The 19807-nt window shown below is 33.5% G+C and overlaps 1 protein-coding gene across 6 annotated transcripts; it reads left to right on the forward strand.

Annotated features, from left to right (window-relative positions):
* Positions 1 to 19654, forward strand: LOC106662346 (cyclin-dependent kinase-like 1). 6 transcript variants are annotated; one of them, XM_014386388.1, is made up of 13 exons: positions 1 to 341; positions 16389 to 16572; positions 16631 to 16822; positions 16882 to 17060; positions 17143 to 17255; positions 17327 to 17534; positions 17593 to 17765; positions 17824 to 17897; positions 18254 to 18411; positions 18484 to 18704; positions 18768 to 18814; positions 18935 to 19006; positions 19408 to 19654. In XM_014386388.1, exons 2-12 carry the CDS (start codon positions 16405 to 16407, stop codon positions 18995 to 18997), a joined length of 1596 nt encoding a protein of 531 aa, XP_014241874.1. In that variant the 5' UTR covers positions 1 to 341; positions 16389 to 16404; the 3' UTR covers positions 18998 to 19006; positions 19408 to 19654. The 6 variants fall into 6 exon arrangements, with proteins under 6 accessions (XP_014241874.1, XP_014241868.1, XP_014241870.1 ...); XM_014386386.2 differs by lacking the exons at positions 1 to 341; positions 18935 to 19006 and adding exons at positions 14538 to 14738; positions 16198 to 16295; XM_014386382.1 differs by lacking the exon at positions 18935 to 19006.
* The last annotated feature ends 153 nt before the right edge of the window (positions 19655 to 19807 follow it).

Raw genomic sequence — 19807 nt, forward strand, 5'->3', positions numbered from 1 at the left:
AATAATTTTGAAGTGTAAGAATAATTGAGACTATTGATGTTGTCTATAATGTTCATTTCTGAATTTGGAGCAGATATTACAATTAAACAAATTTTCTCTGAAGAAACACAGTCTGATATCGGATGTATCAAGCTGCCTCAGCCATATGTTTATTATTATTGTTATTATTAAAGCCCCCAAAACATTTGTTGAAGTATGTAGCAAGAAGAAAATTAACGGTGAAATGAATTAAACAGTAATTTAGGACTATGCAAAATTATTAGTGACTCGCTCTGAATGGGAATGGCCCCATTCAGCCCTTGGGAAGATTTGAAAAAAAGGTTATCAATAATGCTGAGTAGGTACGTAATTTAATTTTTACTTATTGAAGAATTGAAAATGTGAGTAAAATGTCTAAAGCTCAAGACATTGATATTTTTGTCCCTTTCCTACTATTATTAAATGTTTATTGCCTTTCAATGAATTTAAATTTTTATAAAAACAACCGTTACTTTTTAAGTTGAATGTTAGTAGATGCATTAATTATTTGAAAATTATTTATAAGTTTTATATAAAAGTAACACTGCATAATAAATAATCTATGTACCAAGGTCTAATTTTTCCTTTTGCTCGACATCCAAAGGATCGTGAAACTCCAATTCAAAATCCTTTGAATTATTGCAGCTCACTACTTTATATCCGACCTTACCATACAGACCTCCAAATTCCATTTATCCTCGAAAACTGAAAGAAGTCAATACAGACGCCTCCATAAAACCCTGAGCCCTCATTCCAACACATCCCGAGTCTTTCCTGATCTAAGATGCCTAAAGCGCCAATGGCCACACAATTTCTATCCTAGTGAGGAAAGGAATAGTACTGTGATAAGAGTGCAATTAATAGATTACTTTTCCACTCTTGCAATGTTGCAATATAAAATTTATGCCGACAAAGTTGCTTATAGCATTCTAGTGCTGTGGTAACATATTATTTAAAATAATAAAATTAAGTAAAAACTGGGTGAAAACTTCATGGGCAGTCTGATTTTATCCATCCACATCTGTTCTGTACCTCCTCTGAACGAGGAGCACTCAATATAATTAAGACTGGACTTGTGGATTCAAAGTATATATATAAATATTTACTTTGTTTATCCTAAAATGGTGGATCAAATTTCTTGAAATGACAAAGAACAAAATTGACAAACATGGAAAATAAATTGATAGGCAGTTTGCTAAATGTTAATGGTATCAGAAAAGTGAGAAGTTGAAATATACTTAAATATATACTTAACTATATACTTACTAAATATACTATAAGATATAAACAGAACTCCCAATTTTTATGTGCAATACACATAAAAGTATTTTATATTTAGCACAAAATTAATAACATTTAATTAAAAATTTCTTGATTCGAGTAATAAATCGTTATTATTGAGAAGATAAATCATCTCTGATCATTCTCGCCGATTCTTGTTAATTTTGTCTCAGTTACCTTTCACCAGGTGCCAAAGTATGGTTAGCATTTTGTTTCAGTCCAACCACTGAAAATAGCAAAAAGCCAGATATCCTATGGAAAAGACCTGTTTTCTTTTCTTTTAATTATTTAATGCTACATTATAATCTAACTGAACTCATTTGTCGCATTTCTTACTGTAAAAAGACAGAATTACGTTATAAAATTGATTTATAACAGTGTATGAAGTATCATATTCACAAAACATGCACTAAAATCTTTCAAACGAACATGTTAAATTTTTATTATAATAATAAATTCTGCAGGGATGGCAAGAAATTGTAATATGGTTGTTTAGGAGGCAATAATTTATTTTTCATTATATACAAGAGAAGTCAAACACCAAAGTCTGTATGAGGCAAAATACCAAATATTCATTGAAAAGGAACTGTTTACTTTCATGTTAATTTTTTAATATTACATTACATGTAAACGTACTCGTTTACAAAACCAATTGTCCCATTGTCTTTTTTTTCCATCTTTTTAAACTTTCTTGAGTTAATGCTCATCACAGTTTGATCATATACTAATAAAATATGACTTGAAACATGTAGTGAAGATGACCTAGCAGTGTTTCTCACTTCCTTTCTTTCACGACTGTAAAAAGAAAGCTTTAAAATTGATCTGGGGATATACAATTAATGTATATGATTGTATTATTTTCATCAACTTTATTTGTGTTCTATAAAAACATATACACAGTTACATCATAACAAATATAATATAACTGTAATAATCATACATCATAAAAATTATCAATTAAAGTCAGCTACAAATACCCTAGAGGAAATATTCTATTTTAGCCAACTGCCTAGTTTGTTAACTTCCAAACTGAAAATAATCAACTTTGGGAACTAATAGATCTTTAATTAAATTGTCAAGTAGTACCTAATGCATTGTTTAAAAAAAATCACTTTTTAATTTGAAAGAATATTCGCATGATGTGCCATAATTTAATTGTTTTCATTTTTAAAACTGATCCAAGGATATAAAATTAATGAATATATAAATTTTTTCACCAACTTTATGTTATAAAAGCATATATACATAGATTATGTCATGACTAAAATAATATAATTGTACATCATCAAATTATCACTTAATATAGATGCTGTAAATGTATTTATTTATATTTATTTATTTAATTAATAATTAATTCATTTTTATTTCATTTACCATAAAATTATAAATCTCCCTATAGGAAATATCCTATTTTAGAGTAACCTGCCTCAATTTTGTTGAATTGTGAACAAAAAATAATTTAATTTTTTTTTCGTTTTTAAAGCATCCAAGGATATAAATTGAATGAATTTTTCACCAACTTTATTTATGCTATAAAAGCTATAATAGATTATTTTATAATAGATGTTATAATAGCTACAATAACTACATAGAAAACATCATAATTAAAATAATAGAATTGTACATCATCAAATTATCACTTAATGTTGAATGATACAAATTTATTTAGTTAATAATTAATTTATTTTTATTGCATTTGCTATAAAATTATAAATCTCTAGACGAAATATCCTATTTTAGAGTTACATGCCTCAACTTTGTTGAATTATGAACAAAAAACATTCTTTGTGAACCAATAGATTTTTAAGTAAATTGTGTAGTTTTGCTTGATGCATTCTTTAAAAAAATAATAATAATAATACTTGATTTAGAAGATTGGCTGCTTGAAGATATATAATTTATTTATTTGTCACAAAATCAGTCTTTTTTTAAACATACAGGAATTTTATGAGACCATTTAGGGCCTCCATAAAAGGAACATTTTAACAAAAGTGTGGTTTTTGGTTGATATAATTGCGTTGGCTTCCTCAATTTTTAATTTTAACTTTTGCATTTATTTCTCTCATTTCCCCTTGTTAAAAAATTCCATAAACCATTATATTCATAATGGTGTTGTATGGTAGAATGTTATAATTTAGAAAATTGGAAAGGAATGTCTCTCTTTATAAAAAACAAACTTCTTTTTAACTATAGGATTTTTAATATTGTTATATGCACCTTCCAAGCAGACAGAGCATACTGAACAAGATAGGGATAAAAGAGGCAGCCTTGAAGCCTACTTCACCTCGATCTGAATATATCTATTGTGCTCCCTGTTATTAGCCAGCTCACTGGCCAGCTTCAGGTTATTAACCAGCCTCCACAGCTTTGCCAGCAGCTCCTTCGTGTAGGATCTTGCATGTGGTTTTTCTTGTCCTAGTTGCAAGAACATGCACCTACATAGACCTTCACAGAAACATAAAATGTGTGTTGTGGTCTCCTCCTCTTCCTGGCAGTATCTGCACAGTGTTTCTTCTGTCTGTACTCTCCGGTGCACGTACCTTCTTAAGTGGCAGTGCCCTGTCAGGAGTCTAACCAGAATCCTAGTTCAGTTGTGGTTGCCATCCAGTAAATTTTTTGTAAGTTTTGCAAATGGTCTTCTATGAATCTCTTCATGTGCCTCGTACCTGTGGTATTGTCCACCAGGTTTTGGACTCATTAAGGATTCATTTTAAGATGGATCCTCTTTTGTGGCAGGTTGCTAAGCCGCAGTAGGGTTCTTCGCCCAGAGAGTCCATGTTGGACCCCTTTTTGGCCAATATGTCAACCTTTTTGTTGCCTCTATGCCCCAAATGACTGAACAAGAACGTAGTAGATCTTTGTATGAAACACCATAAGCAAAAAATATCTTTTATACTTTAAATTTTCAAATGGCAGAATTTTTTTTTGTCTTATGAATATTTTTTAGGGGCTGTAAGAATTTGAAAAACGATAATTTATATTGCAATAAATTAATTTTTTAAAACCATGTACTATTTGTTGAAACTATTTAACTGTTTTTGTGCAGTAATTACACAATATTTAAGATTTTTGTAAACCACTTTGTCACATTTAAACGATTTTCCATTTATACGTATATAAATTCGATTCTAGATTTTATGATTTGGTGAAATTGTACAAGAACGTGCAAATTTTATCCATATTTTCTTTTTTTGGATACGACGCCATTCGTAAACCATCATTGAAACGTCAGTTCTTAACTTTTTTGACTGGACGGAAATGGTTATTTTTTCCGGGAAAATGTGATTTTGATGCAAATGCAACTAAAGACACGGTGTGTTGACATGCAGAGAAATATCGAGCGAAACGTGGAAAGTTCGAGAGCCGTGAAGATGTCGAGAAGTGGTACTTTTCCTCCAACCGGGTGGGGGTGCTGCTTCTGTACGACGCTGCCACCGAATGTTTGTTAAATCGATATCCTCGAGCCAGCGAAAGATCCCAGACGTTATGTTCCACCCGGAGCCGATAGAATTTTCAAGAATTGACAAGATGAAACCGGTGAGTCCGAGATTCTTGCACTTCCCAATCTGTCCGATTTCATTTTCAACCCATTACCCCCCGATGGTCGTTGACAACCACGCACAATCTCACAAAAATAAATAAATCAAAGTTAACAAAATTTCAAATCATACCACTCATTCCAACATTTCATAAAATTTTCCAAAACGGAACAGGCTCATAACTAACCGTGCAAATGGTTTCTATCATCTTTGTGAAATTTCCATTCTACTATCTTAAGATTAGATTTGAAACTCCTTTAAACGTTTTTAAAGATCTATTGAAAAACAAAAGATTATAAACAAGTTGTCTTTTCCTCTAAATAAATTATTCAGCCTCAAATTTCTAAAGTGCACTAACAATTTATCACTTTTTAAATGGCCACTGTGTCTTCTGGACAGTTGCAAAATATAATTTTATATTTTTATAAATAATATAAAATAAAATATTCACTTGTCAACGTTTTCCTGATTTTTTCATCAACCAAGGTTTAGAGCAGTTTAATAGAAAAAACCTGTAATAACTCTGGCCAAAGGTAAAACAGAATCCTAGTCTGTTGATTACCTTCGTGGCTCCGTCGTAACTGGCTCCTGGATGATGCGCATAATTAAGATGCATAATTAAAAATAAAAATCCTTTTTGAGAAAAAAAACTTAAGTAAAATAACTGTTGGAGGCTACTAATTAACTGGAGGACTGTACGGAAGAGATTCGGAAGCGAACAGGTAGCTGGATGCAGGACTAGACAAAACAAGGATTGTGAGATGGGAGCAGAGCTATGATAGGATTACCTAGGTCTCATTTTTCATTCATTTCATTCATTTAGCGTTTGAGAGAAAAAAAATATAATTCGATATATTTGGCGCGAACCATCACAAATAACAAAACTGGTATGATATAGAATTGAAATAAATGATGAAACTCAAATGGTATAAAATTACTGTAATGTGAAATTTTTGGTCATTTGTGCGTAAATCGATGATTAATTAAACTAAAAACTCGCAGAGTTGTATATCCGTCTATATACATTTGACAATCTGTTCAGGCATTTTGCTAACTTGAGTAAAAACAGATTTTCATTTTCAAGACGAAAATTCTCAATATTAAATTGACATTTAATCAGCAACCAAGACTCATTCTACCCTGCTAACAAGAAATGCCGTATCTCAACATTTTTTCCAAAATTTATCGTTTTTTTTTCCATTTTAGTCTTAGGTACGTTTCCTATTGAAAAAATAATAAAATTGACGTATATCGTCCCAGAAATATTAAAAATATCAATTTAAAATATTGACCTAATGTGTATAGTTTAAAACGTTTTGGAGAGAATACTAGAGAAAAAAAACACATTTCCGAAATTTTACCCTATCTTAATAAAAAAAAAAAATGCTTGTAATACTAGATAAAATTGACGTATGTATCATTTACGCTATCTTCTACTCTTGTTTTACGCCAGGAAAACTCGTTTCCTTTTGACCTATCAATTTGTATTGTATTGAACAAAGGAAATAAAAATTCAGCGGATTAATTTAAATATGTGTTTCATTATGTGTTAATGTACTATTGCATTGTACTAAAAATTATAATGAAAAAACAACAATGTTTGTCAAAAAAGACTGTCTTTTTCGTAAATAATTATTACAAATCTTTGCTAGTTAAATTTAAGGTAACAACAATTTTCGATTGAAAAAACATAAAATAAAAGTGAATCGATAAATAAGTTATAAATTATAATAAAAAAAGCTTTCAGGATTATAAAAAATTTAAATTAAGAGTCCTAGGCCAAAAACTTAAAAAAAAACATGGCAACTTCACTGAGTCCATTCATCATGAAAAACAACAATATAATATAATAATATATTTTACGGAATTAATCCAATTTACAAAAAAAATTCGGAGATCGTGAGATGCGGTTTGGTGTGACGTAGGTTTTAGAAAAATATTTTCATTATCGTGCCAACGTTTCGATCTTTATTGAGATCATCTTCAGGGCTCATAGTGTTTATTTTCTGTGTAATTGTGTCATTCTTGTGTGTCGAGTTGAGAGTGCCAGTCATTGTATTGTAGATTTTAAGTTAAATTCTCTTTCATTATTTATATAACAATAAATAAATTATTTAACTTGCACCTAAAATCAAAGAAAGCTCCAGGTTCTGATCTTATTACTCCAAAAATTCTCACACACCTTCCCAAAAAAGGCATCATACTCATTACATACCTATTTAATTCTGTTCTTCGTACAACCTACTTCCCTATAGCTTGGAAGCACTCGTATATTCCAATGTTCCCTAAGCCAAAAAAGCCAACACGTTACTTCATACAGGCCAATAAGTCTACTACCTACTTTGGGTAAAATTTTAGAAAAAAAAGAAAAGAATTCTTCCGATTCTTCGGAAGAATCTTCTGCCAAAGAGTGGCACTCTCAATACGCAAGAATGGTACAATTACGCAGAAAACAAACACTTTGAGCACTGAAGATGATCTCAATAAAGATCGAAACGTTGGCACGATAAAGAAAATGTTTTTCTGATACCTACATCACACCAGACCGCATCTCGATCTCCGAATAATCATCGACTATCGGTCACTAATCACCAACATTTTTCCCAAAAAAAAGTTTAAATAAAGAAATATAACAATATAAAAGGAAAAAAAGAAAACAATGGAAAAAATTACTTAAGTATTAAACAATATGTAAAGTAAGAAAATAGTTTAAAAGAACGTTTCATATAAATATATCTACAAAAGATCACATTTATCATTGTTATTTTAAATTTTTAAATTGTCATTGTAAAATAATACAACATATTTTAAAATATTATGTATATAATATTAGAAAACAATGACATAAAAATATGTTGATTAAGGAAGCAAAAATAAGAGTATTTTCTACATATTTAGATTAATTATATTCAGTAAATATTTTAGTTAGAAATAATATAAGTTAAATATGGAAATATATGCATATACTTACATATACGTACAGATGTGCAAGTTACGAGTTTTTTTGTTTGTTTTTTTCTTGCGGCCATTGTCTCTTCAGTCGGCGGGGAGAGTTTGTTGGGATTCGTCGGGATACGAGGTTTCTGATGTGCTGATTTACGGTAGTTGGGAGGTTTTTATGAAATTTACGGTAACGGGAACGTATTTCATCTTGTTCGAAAGGGATGTGTAAGTCTGTATGTGTGAATACGGTGGATGTTGGAATGTTTGGCATAACCCCACAGTTCCAGTCCGTAAGTCCATACCGGCTTATGGTGTTGTAAAGCAACGTTTTATTTTTGAGAGGTGAATTAGAACATTTTTCAAGAAGTGTTGCAAGAGTTATATTTCGTGTCATAACCTGATGACCTGAAGTTTCAGTCGTGTGTAAGGATTCTACGTCAGGGGTTTGCCGATGTATAGTCCGAGGTATCGCACTTTGTCCGCAGTTGGGAGGGATTATTAAGTGGAGGTAATGTGGGTGGATTTGTCTGTGTTAAATTTTATCATTTTCTTTTTACACCAAGACTCTAGTAGTATGAGGTGTTGTTGGAGGTTTCGAGTGGAAATGACAAGGTCGGAGTTGCTAGAGGGAATTGTTGTATCGTCTGCAAATGTGAATGTGGTGGTTTCGGGATGTGATGTCATATCAGCTGTGAACACCTGGTATAGTGTAGGGGCCAGAACGCTACCCTGAGGAACACCAGCATGAATAGGGAAATGTGCAGGGAGGGAATGACCTTCGATGACTTGGAAGAGTCGGTCAGTGAGGTAACTGTGCCCTATGAGATAGTAGGTGGATGGAAGGATTGAGCATGATGCCCGGGTGCCAAACTCGATCAAAACCTTGGCTTACGTCAAGAAAGTCCCCAGAACCTGTCCCATCTCAAGGGAGGAGGAAATAATGTCTACCACGCGGTGACACTGAGTTGAGTGACGGTTGCGAAAACCAAACTGATCTGGGGTTATGTTTTGACAATTTAGAATCGGAAGAATTCTTTTCAATAGAAGTTTTTCTAAAATTTTGCCCAAAGTGGGTAGTAGACTTGTATGAAGTTAGTACAATGTGTTGGCTTTTTTGGCTTAGGTAACATCCGAATATACGAGTGTTTCCAAGCTGTAGGGAAGTAGGTTGTTAAATAGGAATGAGTATGATGTCCTTTTTGGGAAGGTGTTTGAGAATTTTTGAAGTAACAAGACCAGAACCTGGAGCTTTCTTTGATTTTAGGTGCAAGTTAAATAATTTTTATGAAAAATTATTGTTATATAAATAATGAAAGAGAATTTAACTTAAAATATACAATATAATGACTGGCACTCTCAACTCAACACACAAGAATGACACAATTACGTAGAAAACAAACACTTTGAGCCCTGAAGATGATCTCATCAAAGATCGAAACGTTGGCACGATAAAGAAAATATTTGTCTAAAACCTACGTCACACCAGACCGCATCTCACGATCTCCAAATAATCATTAATTAACAGTCATTAAGTCACACTTTATATTAGAATGAAAAAAAAGAACTAAAAATTGAAAGATTTGGAAAGTTATTGGCTGAACGCATCATTCTGTCAATGGCAGTATTTTTATTATAGTTAATAGAATGGTAGGATCTAGGATGTATGAAAACATCTATTATGCCTGGTCAAAAGAAAATTTGACTAGTAAAAAAGGATTTTCTATATAGAGGTTAATTATTTTGAAAAGACTAAGGAAATAAGAACGAAGTCTACGTGTCTCTAGGGGAAGTAAATTAAAGCACTGTTCAAATAATCTATAGTCAGTAATAGATACTCCTATTTTATAGACAAGAATTCTTAGAAACTTCAAAGCTCAATTTCTCAACGCTATCAAAACGTACATACGGCATTTCTTGTTAGCGCTGTAGCGTTTTATCCTGTCCAACATTTTTGCAAGATCGAATTTTCAGATTGTATAATGTAGATAATTTTTCAGAAAGTACTGCACTGCTTAAAACATAAATTATCCGTACAAAGGAACAAAAATGTTCATTGTAGGGCAAGCTTCTAATTTTGCCAGCAATCCTTGACAAGTTCAAGGGCGATGTTAGTGCAACGACGATTTATGGATTTTTTTTCAGCCTTGTCCTTAAATCCATCCTAATTTCAGAAGCTACGAGCTTTTCGACAAAAAAAACTAATAACCTGAGAAATATATCTATCTCATTATTTTATCTAAACATTTATGAAACAAGGTTTAACAATATAACTAACAATTCTGGATTGATGTTTGCACGGAAGAACCTGAAATAAATACAAATAGTCTTGATCTATGTCTTTAGAGATAATGGTTTCCCCTTGGATCTCGATGTTATACTAGCTTAAGGGACAAATTTTCCATTTTATTAATCCGAAAGCTAAACTATATATTTTTTTGTTAAAGTAGAGCGTTTTCAAAAGGATTAAGTTTAACTCTATGAACAAAATATTATATTTTCGCCATAAGTTATTGTCACTGAGATGTTACAAGACATGAAAATATTCGTGTCAAGACGGAATTATTTATAAACTAAGATCAAGCGTGTCATTGGTGACGGGTCGATATAATAATTTATACCAAGCTTGTTGAAAGGGTAACGTTCTGTCATCCGTGTTTTTTTGTAACAAAAGATTAAAATCATCTGTTTTATCGGATGTCGGGTTATTAGCGTTTTATTACGCCAGGAGGACTCGAGATTCAACATTTGTATATTTGCCCAAGGCCTTAGATAAACGTTCAGGCTTCGTTTACTGCCGTGGAAAAGCCAGGTGAAAGCTCTTATCCGCAAATTACCCGCGAGAATCGGAATCGAGCAGTTTGGCACGCGGATAACCGAGGCCAATCCAAAACTTAGGACCTTAAAATATGCTCAGCACTTTATTTGAAATTTGATCGTTATTCAGTGACAGGCAAAAAATTCCACCCAATTGATTTTTTTTTCTCGATAAAATTTGGCTTATTGTATTTACCAATAAATATTTGTTCATGCTATGTTTTAAATTAGGAATATCGATTAGAGGTAAACACACTTAATCCTTAATCCAAAACAAGGATAAAGAATTTTTTAATGTTTACTTTTTACGGAATTTAAAATGTTTATTCAGTCTCTTTTGATTTCTGAAGCAATAAACTGTTTAGTATTCATCTTTATTATCTTAATTTCAATTTTTAAACTTAAAAATGCCACGAGGATGTTGCGCGTGGTGTGGCACTTATTGATGATGGACGTTCAATCAGGTATGCAGGTTTTGCCATCGGAATTCTCTACACTGCGAGACGCCATTAGCGTTTCGGAGAAACTGGATCCTATGGCAGAAAGCCCGGTTCTAGACCCTAAGGTAACAGAACCGCAGGATGACCGTTTTTTGATTTTGAGCATTTTGCGAAACCGGCACCTGTCGTTGAAGCGATTCATCAGCTCTAGGAAGTTGGATGTGTCCAAATTTCTGAACAAACTGCTCGAAGAAATTTGTCTCCTGTCTCGAGAGGACGAGTGGCTACCATTTTCTCGAGAACACAGCCATTGGTCTTTAGACGAGTGGTCTGCTGTACTTTTTACAGATGAGAGTAGATTTGCTCTACGTTCTCCAGATGGGCGTGAAAGAGTACGAAGTTTGTAATTTTTCCCAGAGCTAACCATTTCAACGTAGCTCAGTGATGGTGTGGGCGGGAATTTCAATGGAGAGTCGCAGAGAGCTGGTTGTTGTTCGTGGAAGGTCTTTGACTGCCACTCGCTATGTGGGTGAAATTTTGGAACATCGTGCGTTGCCGATCGTCGATGAAATCAGCGACAATCCTATTCTAATGAACGATAATGCTCGTCCACATGTCGCTCGCATAGGACAATCGTACCTTTAACAGCACATCAGGGTCTTAGCCTGGCCAGCCCATTCTTCAGACGTAAATCCCTTCGAACATTTTTGGGATAACCTCAAAAGACGAATAAGAACACGCCCATCACTTCCTGATACACTCCACGATCTTCAAAGGACTCTTCGAGAAGAATGGGCTAACTTCCAGCAAAGAGACATTTCCAGACGGGTAGAAAGTATGCCGAGCCTTCTTCGAGATGTAATTAAGGCAAGAGGAGGAAATGCACGAAATGTTAATTAAAAATCTAAAACAAAATTAAAACAAATTTTATCTGTCTGTCTTTTTGTTTTCCTTAGCAATTTACATTTTTTTTGTTTTTTGACAAAGATTCAATTATTAAACGTTAAAAAACGTGAAATGATAAATATATACAAATCAAGTTATTTTACAAGTGGGTGGAATTTTTGCCTGTCAGTGTAGAACATTTTGGTTTGCTGGACGCGTTTCGGCTTTTCGCCATCTTCAATGTTGGCAAAGATTGATGCATGAAGACAGCCTAAATCAGGATGATAGGCAGAGTGACCAGACATTTTGTTCGAAAAGGGCCAAATAATAAATTCAATATATTATTATGATTATTATTTTTTTACGAGGGTTCGCAACAGCAGAGGTCATATCAACCCTCAGGGTGTCGGTGTTTTTGAAAAAAGCCCATTTGTAAGTATGTCGGGTTCGAATGCAGGGCCGCTGGATTCGAACCCGGGACACCTTACAGTGATGAGCGCCGTGTCAACGCCTAAACCGCTGCAGCCACCGACGCCCCCAAAATTCAATATTGCTTGGTCGTTTCTGTTCATCCAACGACCAAATTTCAGCTTTCGTCCACCAGACAACATGGAGAAATCTCACAACTTTATTATTCTGTAGAAATATGTTGTATCTTTAATAATATAATAATATACATAACAATTAAACACAGTTAAATAAGAAAAAAACAAAGTATTATACAGGATGGAAAAAGAAAATCCATCTGCCGGAGGTCGCCGGATAATATAAAGAAGCAATAGTGCCCGTTTTTTACAATTAAAGGAAAAAGCAAGAAATACTTAATAAGGAAAACAAAATTTAAAGAAAACAATGAAGATAAAAGAAAAACAAAGATTCATTAGAAATTGAATTCCATCACTTATTCATACTGGTCGTGCCAGGCATGTCGAGCATATTTAATTAAATTAAACATATTAACTTAAATAGAGCATTAAGCAATTACAAGATAATTCAAGTGTAAACGGCGGATTTATGACAAAATGGTGCATTCAGCCAAAAAAAATGAACAATGTCTTCCCTAACACCTGAATTGCATGCAGGACACCGTACATTTCCCAGTCTGAAAGTGGGCACCATTTAGATATAAAAGATCATCTCTCATCTTGAAAAGCCAGCGAAGTTCACCCAAAGACAAGCCTTGCGATTTACCTGTAATTAAGCTTAAAAAAACCTGAGTTGCTAGCTAATTGTCTGTAAAATAAGAAACGCGAAGTAGACGAGACTCTTTTCTGGAGTGCAGAAACAAATTTTAAATTGTATTTTTTTGGGGGGATCGTTAGGGATGGTTAGGGCGTTCGATCGAGTCTGGCACTCGGGCTTGCTTTGGAAACTGAGGAACATCCTCCCTCATACGTACTATCTTATACTGAGACCCATAAGGGCGAGTGTTCCTCAGGGAAGCATACTTGGCCCTTTTCTATTTTCCATATACACTGCAGATATTTCCATTGCCTACCTTGTGCGTTATCTTGGACTTTTTATGGATAAACGACTGACTTGGAATCCCCATACAAGACTGAAAAGACAGCAAACAAACCGACGTTATAAATTGTTGAAAAGACTACTCGACTCACGATCAAAATTAGACCTTGAAAATAAACTTTTAATTTACAAGACAATGATTAGACCTCTCTGGGCGTACGGTTGTGAAGTGTGGGGCTCAACCAAGGATTCCAATTCCCAGCGTCTCCAATCAATCCAATCTAAAATTATAAATGCTCCTTTTTACGTTTCAAATTACACTATCCACAAAGACCTACACATCCCGTTTGTACATGAACTCATCAAAACCCGATATAAAAAATTTCATCAATCCTGAACACACACAGTAATCTATTCGTACGAAAGTGATCATTTCCAACCCTACCTGAAAATCCTCCAAGATGATTGAAGCGAAAGTGGCCCCGAGACCTTCTCTTTGTGTGAAGACTGAACAAGATATCAGTGTGAAGGAGTGTTACCACTGGGCAACTTCTCCTACAAGAGCCTCAAATGATAATTCAACATATACGAACATTTTTACTTAATACATCGCTTGTAGTTGTAAATACCAAATAAATGTAATAAAAAAAATTGTATTCTTTAAAATGTAAAATTCTTATGCTGTATCTTTAATTTAATTTTAACACGAAGTCCGAAATTTTTTCAAAATATTCTATTGTATTGACAAATTTCCCTCTTAAGGGTTGATATATGTCACGTCTTCTCGTCTTTCTCTTTTAGATAGCTCGTTTTTGTGTGGAATAACATTCTCTGAAACAGTGGCTCTTTGTCGCTTTTAGTGCTTTCATGCGTAAAGTCGTTTCATATCAAAGAAAAACAAGGAATGAACGAGGACAAAGATTGACAAGCGAGTAGAGTAATGGCCCGGAACGAGTGCGTGTTCGACAGCAATCGGCCGCCTTTCATTGATTCAAAATAAATAACCATTCGCCCTACTTGGTTTGATTAAACGACTTTAATAAAATGGTGCATGGATTTTAACATAATCTTCCATGCGGATTATCCCTTGTTTATTTATACGGAAGGTTTAGGAGCTGACCTATGGCCACCGTCATCACCCCGGCCGTTGTTACTTCTTTCACGCGTCTTTTTTTTAATCTGCAGCCATTTGAGCGTCTATCTCAATCCGGTTTTCTTAAAACTTAAGAATATTATTTTTATTATTAAACGTTTTAATTAGGAAACGATGCGCGGTGTTCAGTGACTGTTACTTGATGATTATTTGGAGGACGGGAGTGCAGATGTGGTTTTGTTGTAATGCAGTCAACACAAGGTATTTCCTACTCACATCAAAAACAATTTTAACTTCACAAATGCCACCAGAATTAACGACATAAATAAGGCCACAATACATTTCAAAAGAAACATTTTAAACATAGAAATCACTACCAACACTAAAAACATTAAGACACTAACACCAAAAATTACACCAATTAAGACTCAGCGCCGCCAATTTAGAAACGACAAAAACAAACACTAAAAAAATTCTACAAACATTAAAAAGATGCATACAATTTTCCCTTTGACCAAATTAAAAACACACACCATAAAACAACTTAATCAACAAACAAACACCTGATAACAAAAACTAACATTCCTCCAGAAATCCAAAACTTCACACTTGACTATCACTTGGTCCCAAACATTCCTTACAACAAAACAGATTTCCCAACAGCTAAATTAATTACTGATGTAGACTATGCGATCCAAAAGTCAATAAAAACAGAAGAAGAAAAAGACATAACATGATCAAAATGTATTAACACAGTACCAATTTTTTAAAATTAATTAAGGTTTTGGTTGAGATAAAAAAAGTCAGTGTCACAAGTGGGATTCGAACCCACTACCGGGACCGCGGTAGCCGAGTGGTTAGCATGAGAGACTCTCACGCCGCGGTCGTGGGTTCGATTCCCACCGTCGCCTCTGGCCCTTTTTTCACAATAACCCCCCCCCCAATTTGAACACATATATAAGAATTAAATAACAAACACACATATAAGAAAAAAAAAAAAAAACCATTACCTTCTTCTAAATACGCTGCTGCCCTACCACTTGAGCTATCGTGACTTCGACCCACTCAGGCACAAACTTCCCATCTCAATTCCACCTTTTGAATTTTCCCTCCTTTTTGCTATTTTTCAATTTTTTTTATCTCAACCAAAACCTTAATTAACTGAAAAGAATTTATTTGGTCAAGCGGACCATGAAACCTAATAACATACAATAACAAATCACTTACAACACCTCACTACCAATCAACACAACATATCTCAACAAACATAAACCAAAACTAAAAAAATTCTCAAAAATAATCCTGACATACTCGTTCTTTCTGCTGATAAAACAAAACAAACAGTAGCAATCAGCAAAAAAGAGTGCAAGGAAAAACAAAATTATCAACGACACAAATACATACAGTACAATCAAATCAGATCCTACCCATTCTCTCATCAAATAAACAAACAAAATCCTTCAAGAAACACTTAAACAAAAAGAAACACCAGACCGCATCTCACTATCTCCAAATAAACATTAAGAAACGACATCTTAAGCAACATGTGTTAATTAATTAGTTAGGGATGCAAGCTCGCTCATAAAAGTGCATGCTCAAACATAGACACGCATGCTTGCTCAAGTACGCATGTTAATGTCTAGTCTAGATGATGAAAATATATATTATAATGTATAAATCCTAGGATCTCGAGCGGCAAAAATGATATTTTTTATTTTAGTTTTATTTAAACGTTTTGAGAACCAAATAGCGTGAATCCTAGATGTTAGGGATCATAAATCCTTTTACAGAAAAAATGGAATGGTACACAAATGAGAGGTCAATAAATTTTAGCGATTTAGTGCTACTTATTGGAGTTGACTGATATTTTGGGATTCATTTAGTCTAAAGGATTTTTTTTTTAAATTTTAGATATTGATTGAAAGGTATGGATAAATACGAGGTCATAGGATTGGTTGGAGAAGGATCTTATGGACAGGTAATAAAATGCCGGCACAAGGACTCGGGGCAGTTGGTAGCAATAAAGAAATTTATAGAGACAGAAGAAGACCAGTCTGCAAGAAAGATGGCACTAAGAGAAATAAGGATGTTGAAAGTAAGCCCTTAAAAAGCATAATTTCACTCAATATGTCAAATAAAATGAAACTTTTCAGAGACTTCGCCATGATAATTTGGTAAATATGCTTGAAGTGTTTCGGAGGAAGAAGAGATTCCACCTTGTGTTTGAATTCATGAAGGAGACACTGCTTGACAAGTTTGAACAATTGCATGGTCTATCTGAGTCAAAAACGAGAGAATACACTTATCAGATTATCCGTGGGTTGGATTTCTGCCATAATAACAATGTAATATTTTTTTTACAGTGTTCAAAGTGCTCAGCCATTTTACATTTCTTACATTTCAGATTGTACATAGGGACTTGAAACCAGAGAATGTATTGGTATCAACTAACGATGTCATCAAGCTATGTGATTTTGGATTTGCAAGGTTCATAACTATTTCTCAAGACCCATTTACTGAGTATGTAGCGACAAGATGGTACAGGGCACCTGAGCTTTTGGTCGGTGATGTAAAATATGGAAGGTAAATTGTTTTTATGTTAATTGCATTCTGAATTTTGCACAATATCACACACAAAGTAAATAATTTAAATTATTTTGAACAGGGCTGTGGATATTTGGGCATTAGGCTGTATGATGTTAGAGATGCTTACATCCGAACCACTTTTTCCGGGTGACTCAGATATAGACCAGTTGTACAAAATAACATCAGTTATTGGTACCTTTAAAATTCTTGAAATTTCTCTGAAAGAATTAAATTTTTATTTAATAACAATAAAAGTATTTCAGGGAATTTGACTCCAAGGCAAATGCAATGCCTGCGTACAAGATTAGATACTGGCTTCATGACCAGCAGAATAGATGAAGGTGCAGAAGTAGTCAACCAATTACAGCATGTGGAAGATGAAGATGAGGTGCCAAAAGGCTATTTAGCTTTAAAGAAAATGTATCCTAAGGTGGAAAATAGAACACTCCATATAATCTCATCGTGTTTGAGGTAATTGTACTTTGTGTTTTGTACTCTGTTAAATTTAACATCAAATTCAATTTTCAAGAATGGATCCATCAGAGAGGTTGAAGAGCCACCAGCTTTTCACGCACGTCTATTTCACATGGGATCAATTTCCCAGAAGGTTCCTCCCAGAACTTTACCGCAAGATTGAACTTGACAACTTGAAAAGACCAGTAGTTTCTCAAGTCCCCTGTTCACCACCAACTGACCACACAGGTATGTCCAATCAAATATTGGTCTAAATTGCACGCTAACATATTTTTAACATTTTTAGAACTACTAGCAGCTTCAGTGAGTTGTCCAAAACTCACAGACTGGAAAATAGATTTAGTTCCAGTACCAAAACAGGTATTAAACATATTCAATAAACCTAATTTTCTTTGCACTGAGCAAATTGTGTCATTCATGAGTATAAAAAAGAACAGCCACAAACTCAAATAATTAAATTAAAAATAAATTGAACATGACCCAAATAAACTAAAATAAAACTTTTTAAACGTTTACAATTTTTATAAACATAAAAAAGATGCTCCTCCAGTTGTGCAAAAGGGTCCTTACCTCTTTGTATCTAAGCCAGCTCTGCCCAGGGGCAGGAAGCCTCTGGTTGTGGGTTAACTTATCCTGGCAAGGATAATCTTTATTAAAAAAATTATAATATGTAATTATAAACTAATAAAAACTCAATAATAACATTTTAATTGTAGCAAAGTAATGAATCAATGAAGCCACCTACGATTAGTAAATCTTCATATTCAACATTGCCTCTCCAATTTCAACAATCACCTAACCTTACAAGTTCTGATGCTGGACAAGTTGATCAAGTGACAGAGCGAGTAGAGCCTTCTCCATCAATACCACCATTGTATGCTAAAACCCGGTACCTTTGATAATATTAATTTTTTTTAATTTGTTAATTTTTTTTTTTGACCAACAGAGAAAGTGAGATAACTTCTGTGAAGGAAGAATTAATGCCGGGCTTGTTAAGAAACTGCAAGCTTATGGCAAGATATAGAAGGGACATACTACCCCAGACGAAGCACATTCTTCAAATCAACGGCAGGCTTGCTGATAACGATTCAATCGTGAACACTATCTGTCCTGCTATCCCGCAAAAACCTAAGCCTAAGGATTTTTGCTTACCTGATCTTCCTGGAGGTAAGGAATTTTTTCTTCCTTAACGGTTATAACAAAAAGTATAATCTCGATATTTTATTACAGTGGATCCTAAGAAACGGAAAAAAGAGTCAATACTGTTTACAGCTCCGGTGAGTATTTTTATTTTAAAATTGAACTTGTGTTATATTGTATAAAGATTTTGCGGGAGAATTCATCTTCAATATAATATTGTATTTCTATGGGCTATGGAGACATGTACATACACTTAGTTTCAGAACATGTTAAATTCAAAGCCTCCAAAACTCGGCAAGTGGTGTTATCTTCCCAAATGACTCTTATAGGTACTCTCATATAATGCTATAAATTGCATGCCTTATAGAGTGAAGTACAAAGTCAACAAAAGCCAAAATCTTTTTAATATTGCTTTAGTCCTCTGAAAATTGTGCAATTCTCAGTTCTTCTTTATTCCTCGCAACTATATCCCAGTATTAGCAAACCTTAATAGAAAAAATTCTAAATACTGTTTTAAGATTTGTACAATTTGTACAATACAATCGGTAGATTGTTGGTTGCAGCATGTTTTGTTCTTGGTACTAGATGTTGATTTTTATGTTGTAGATTTGTAGAAGTAGTTTAAATGAGCAATATAAAGACTTTAAAGATAAAATATATAGATCTTTTGATTAAAGCTAATTATTTAAATAATTGCCAATCTGTGTTGATTTAATTATTTTTATTTCAGCCATCAGATGTGGACAGCATGTGCTTACACTTTGCAAGAAGGAAACTGTCGTATTGTTCGATATGCGACAGTCCTGATAATAAATGTGAGACCGGATCATCATCATATCCCAAGCTTGATTAATTTCCTCTCAAGATTGTGTCTATATTTCATTTTATAATTTCTAATTTTCCCAGAGCGCTGATATAGGGAGTCAATATATGTTTGTAAATATTACTGTTATAAATAATAAAATATATGAATTATTTGTGGATTTTGGTTTGTTGGGAAAATTAAAATTATTATATTTAAGAATATATTTGTAAGATATCACTTTTTATTTTTAATAAACTGTCACTAATTATAAAAATTAATTGAACTAAAGGGCTATGTAACTAAAGTCAATTTAAATATAAGTTTT

Source organism: Cimex lectularius, unplaced genomic scaffold (assembly GCF_000648675.2).
Source record: "Cimex lectularius strain Harlan isolate CLEC.00 unplaced genomic scaffold, Clec_2.1 scaffold19, whole genome shotgun sequence".
In the NCBI taxonomy this organism is placed as follows: Eukaryota; Metazoa; Arthropoda; class Insecta; order Hemiptera; family Cimicidae; genus Cimex; species Cimex lectularius.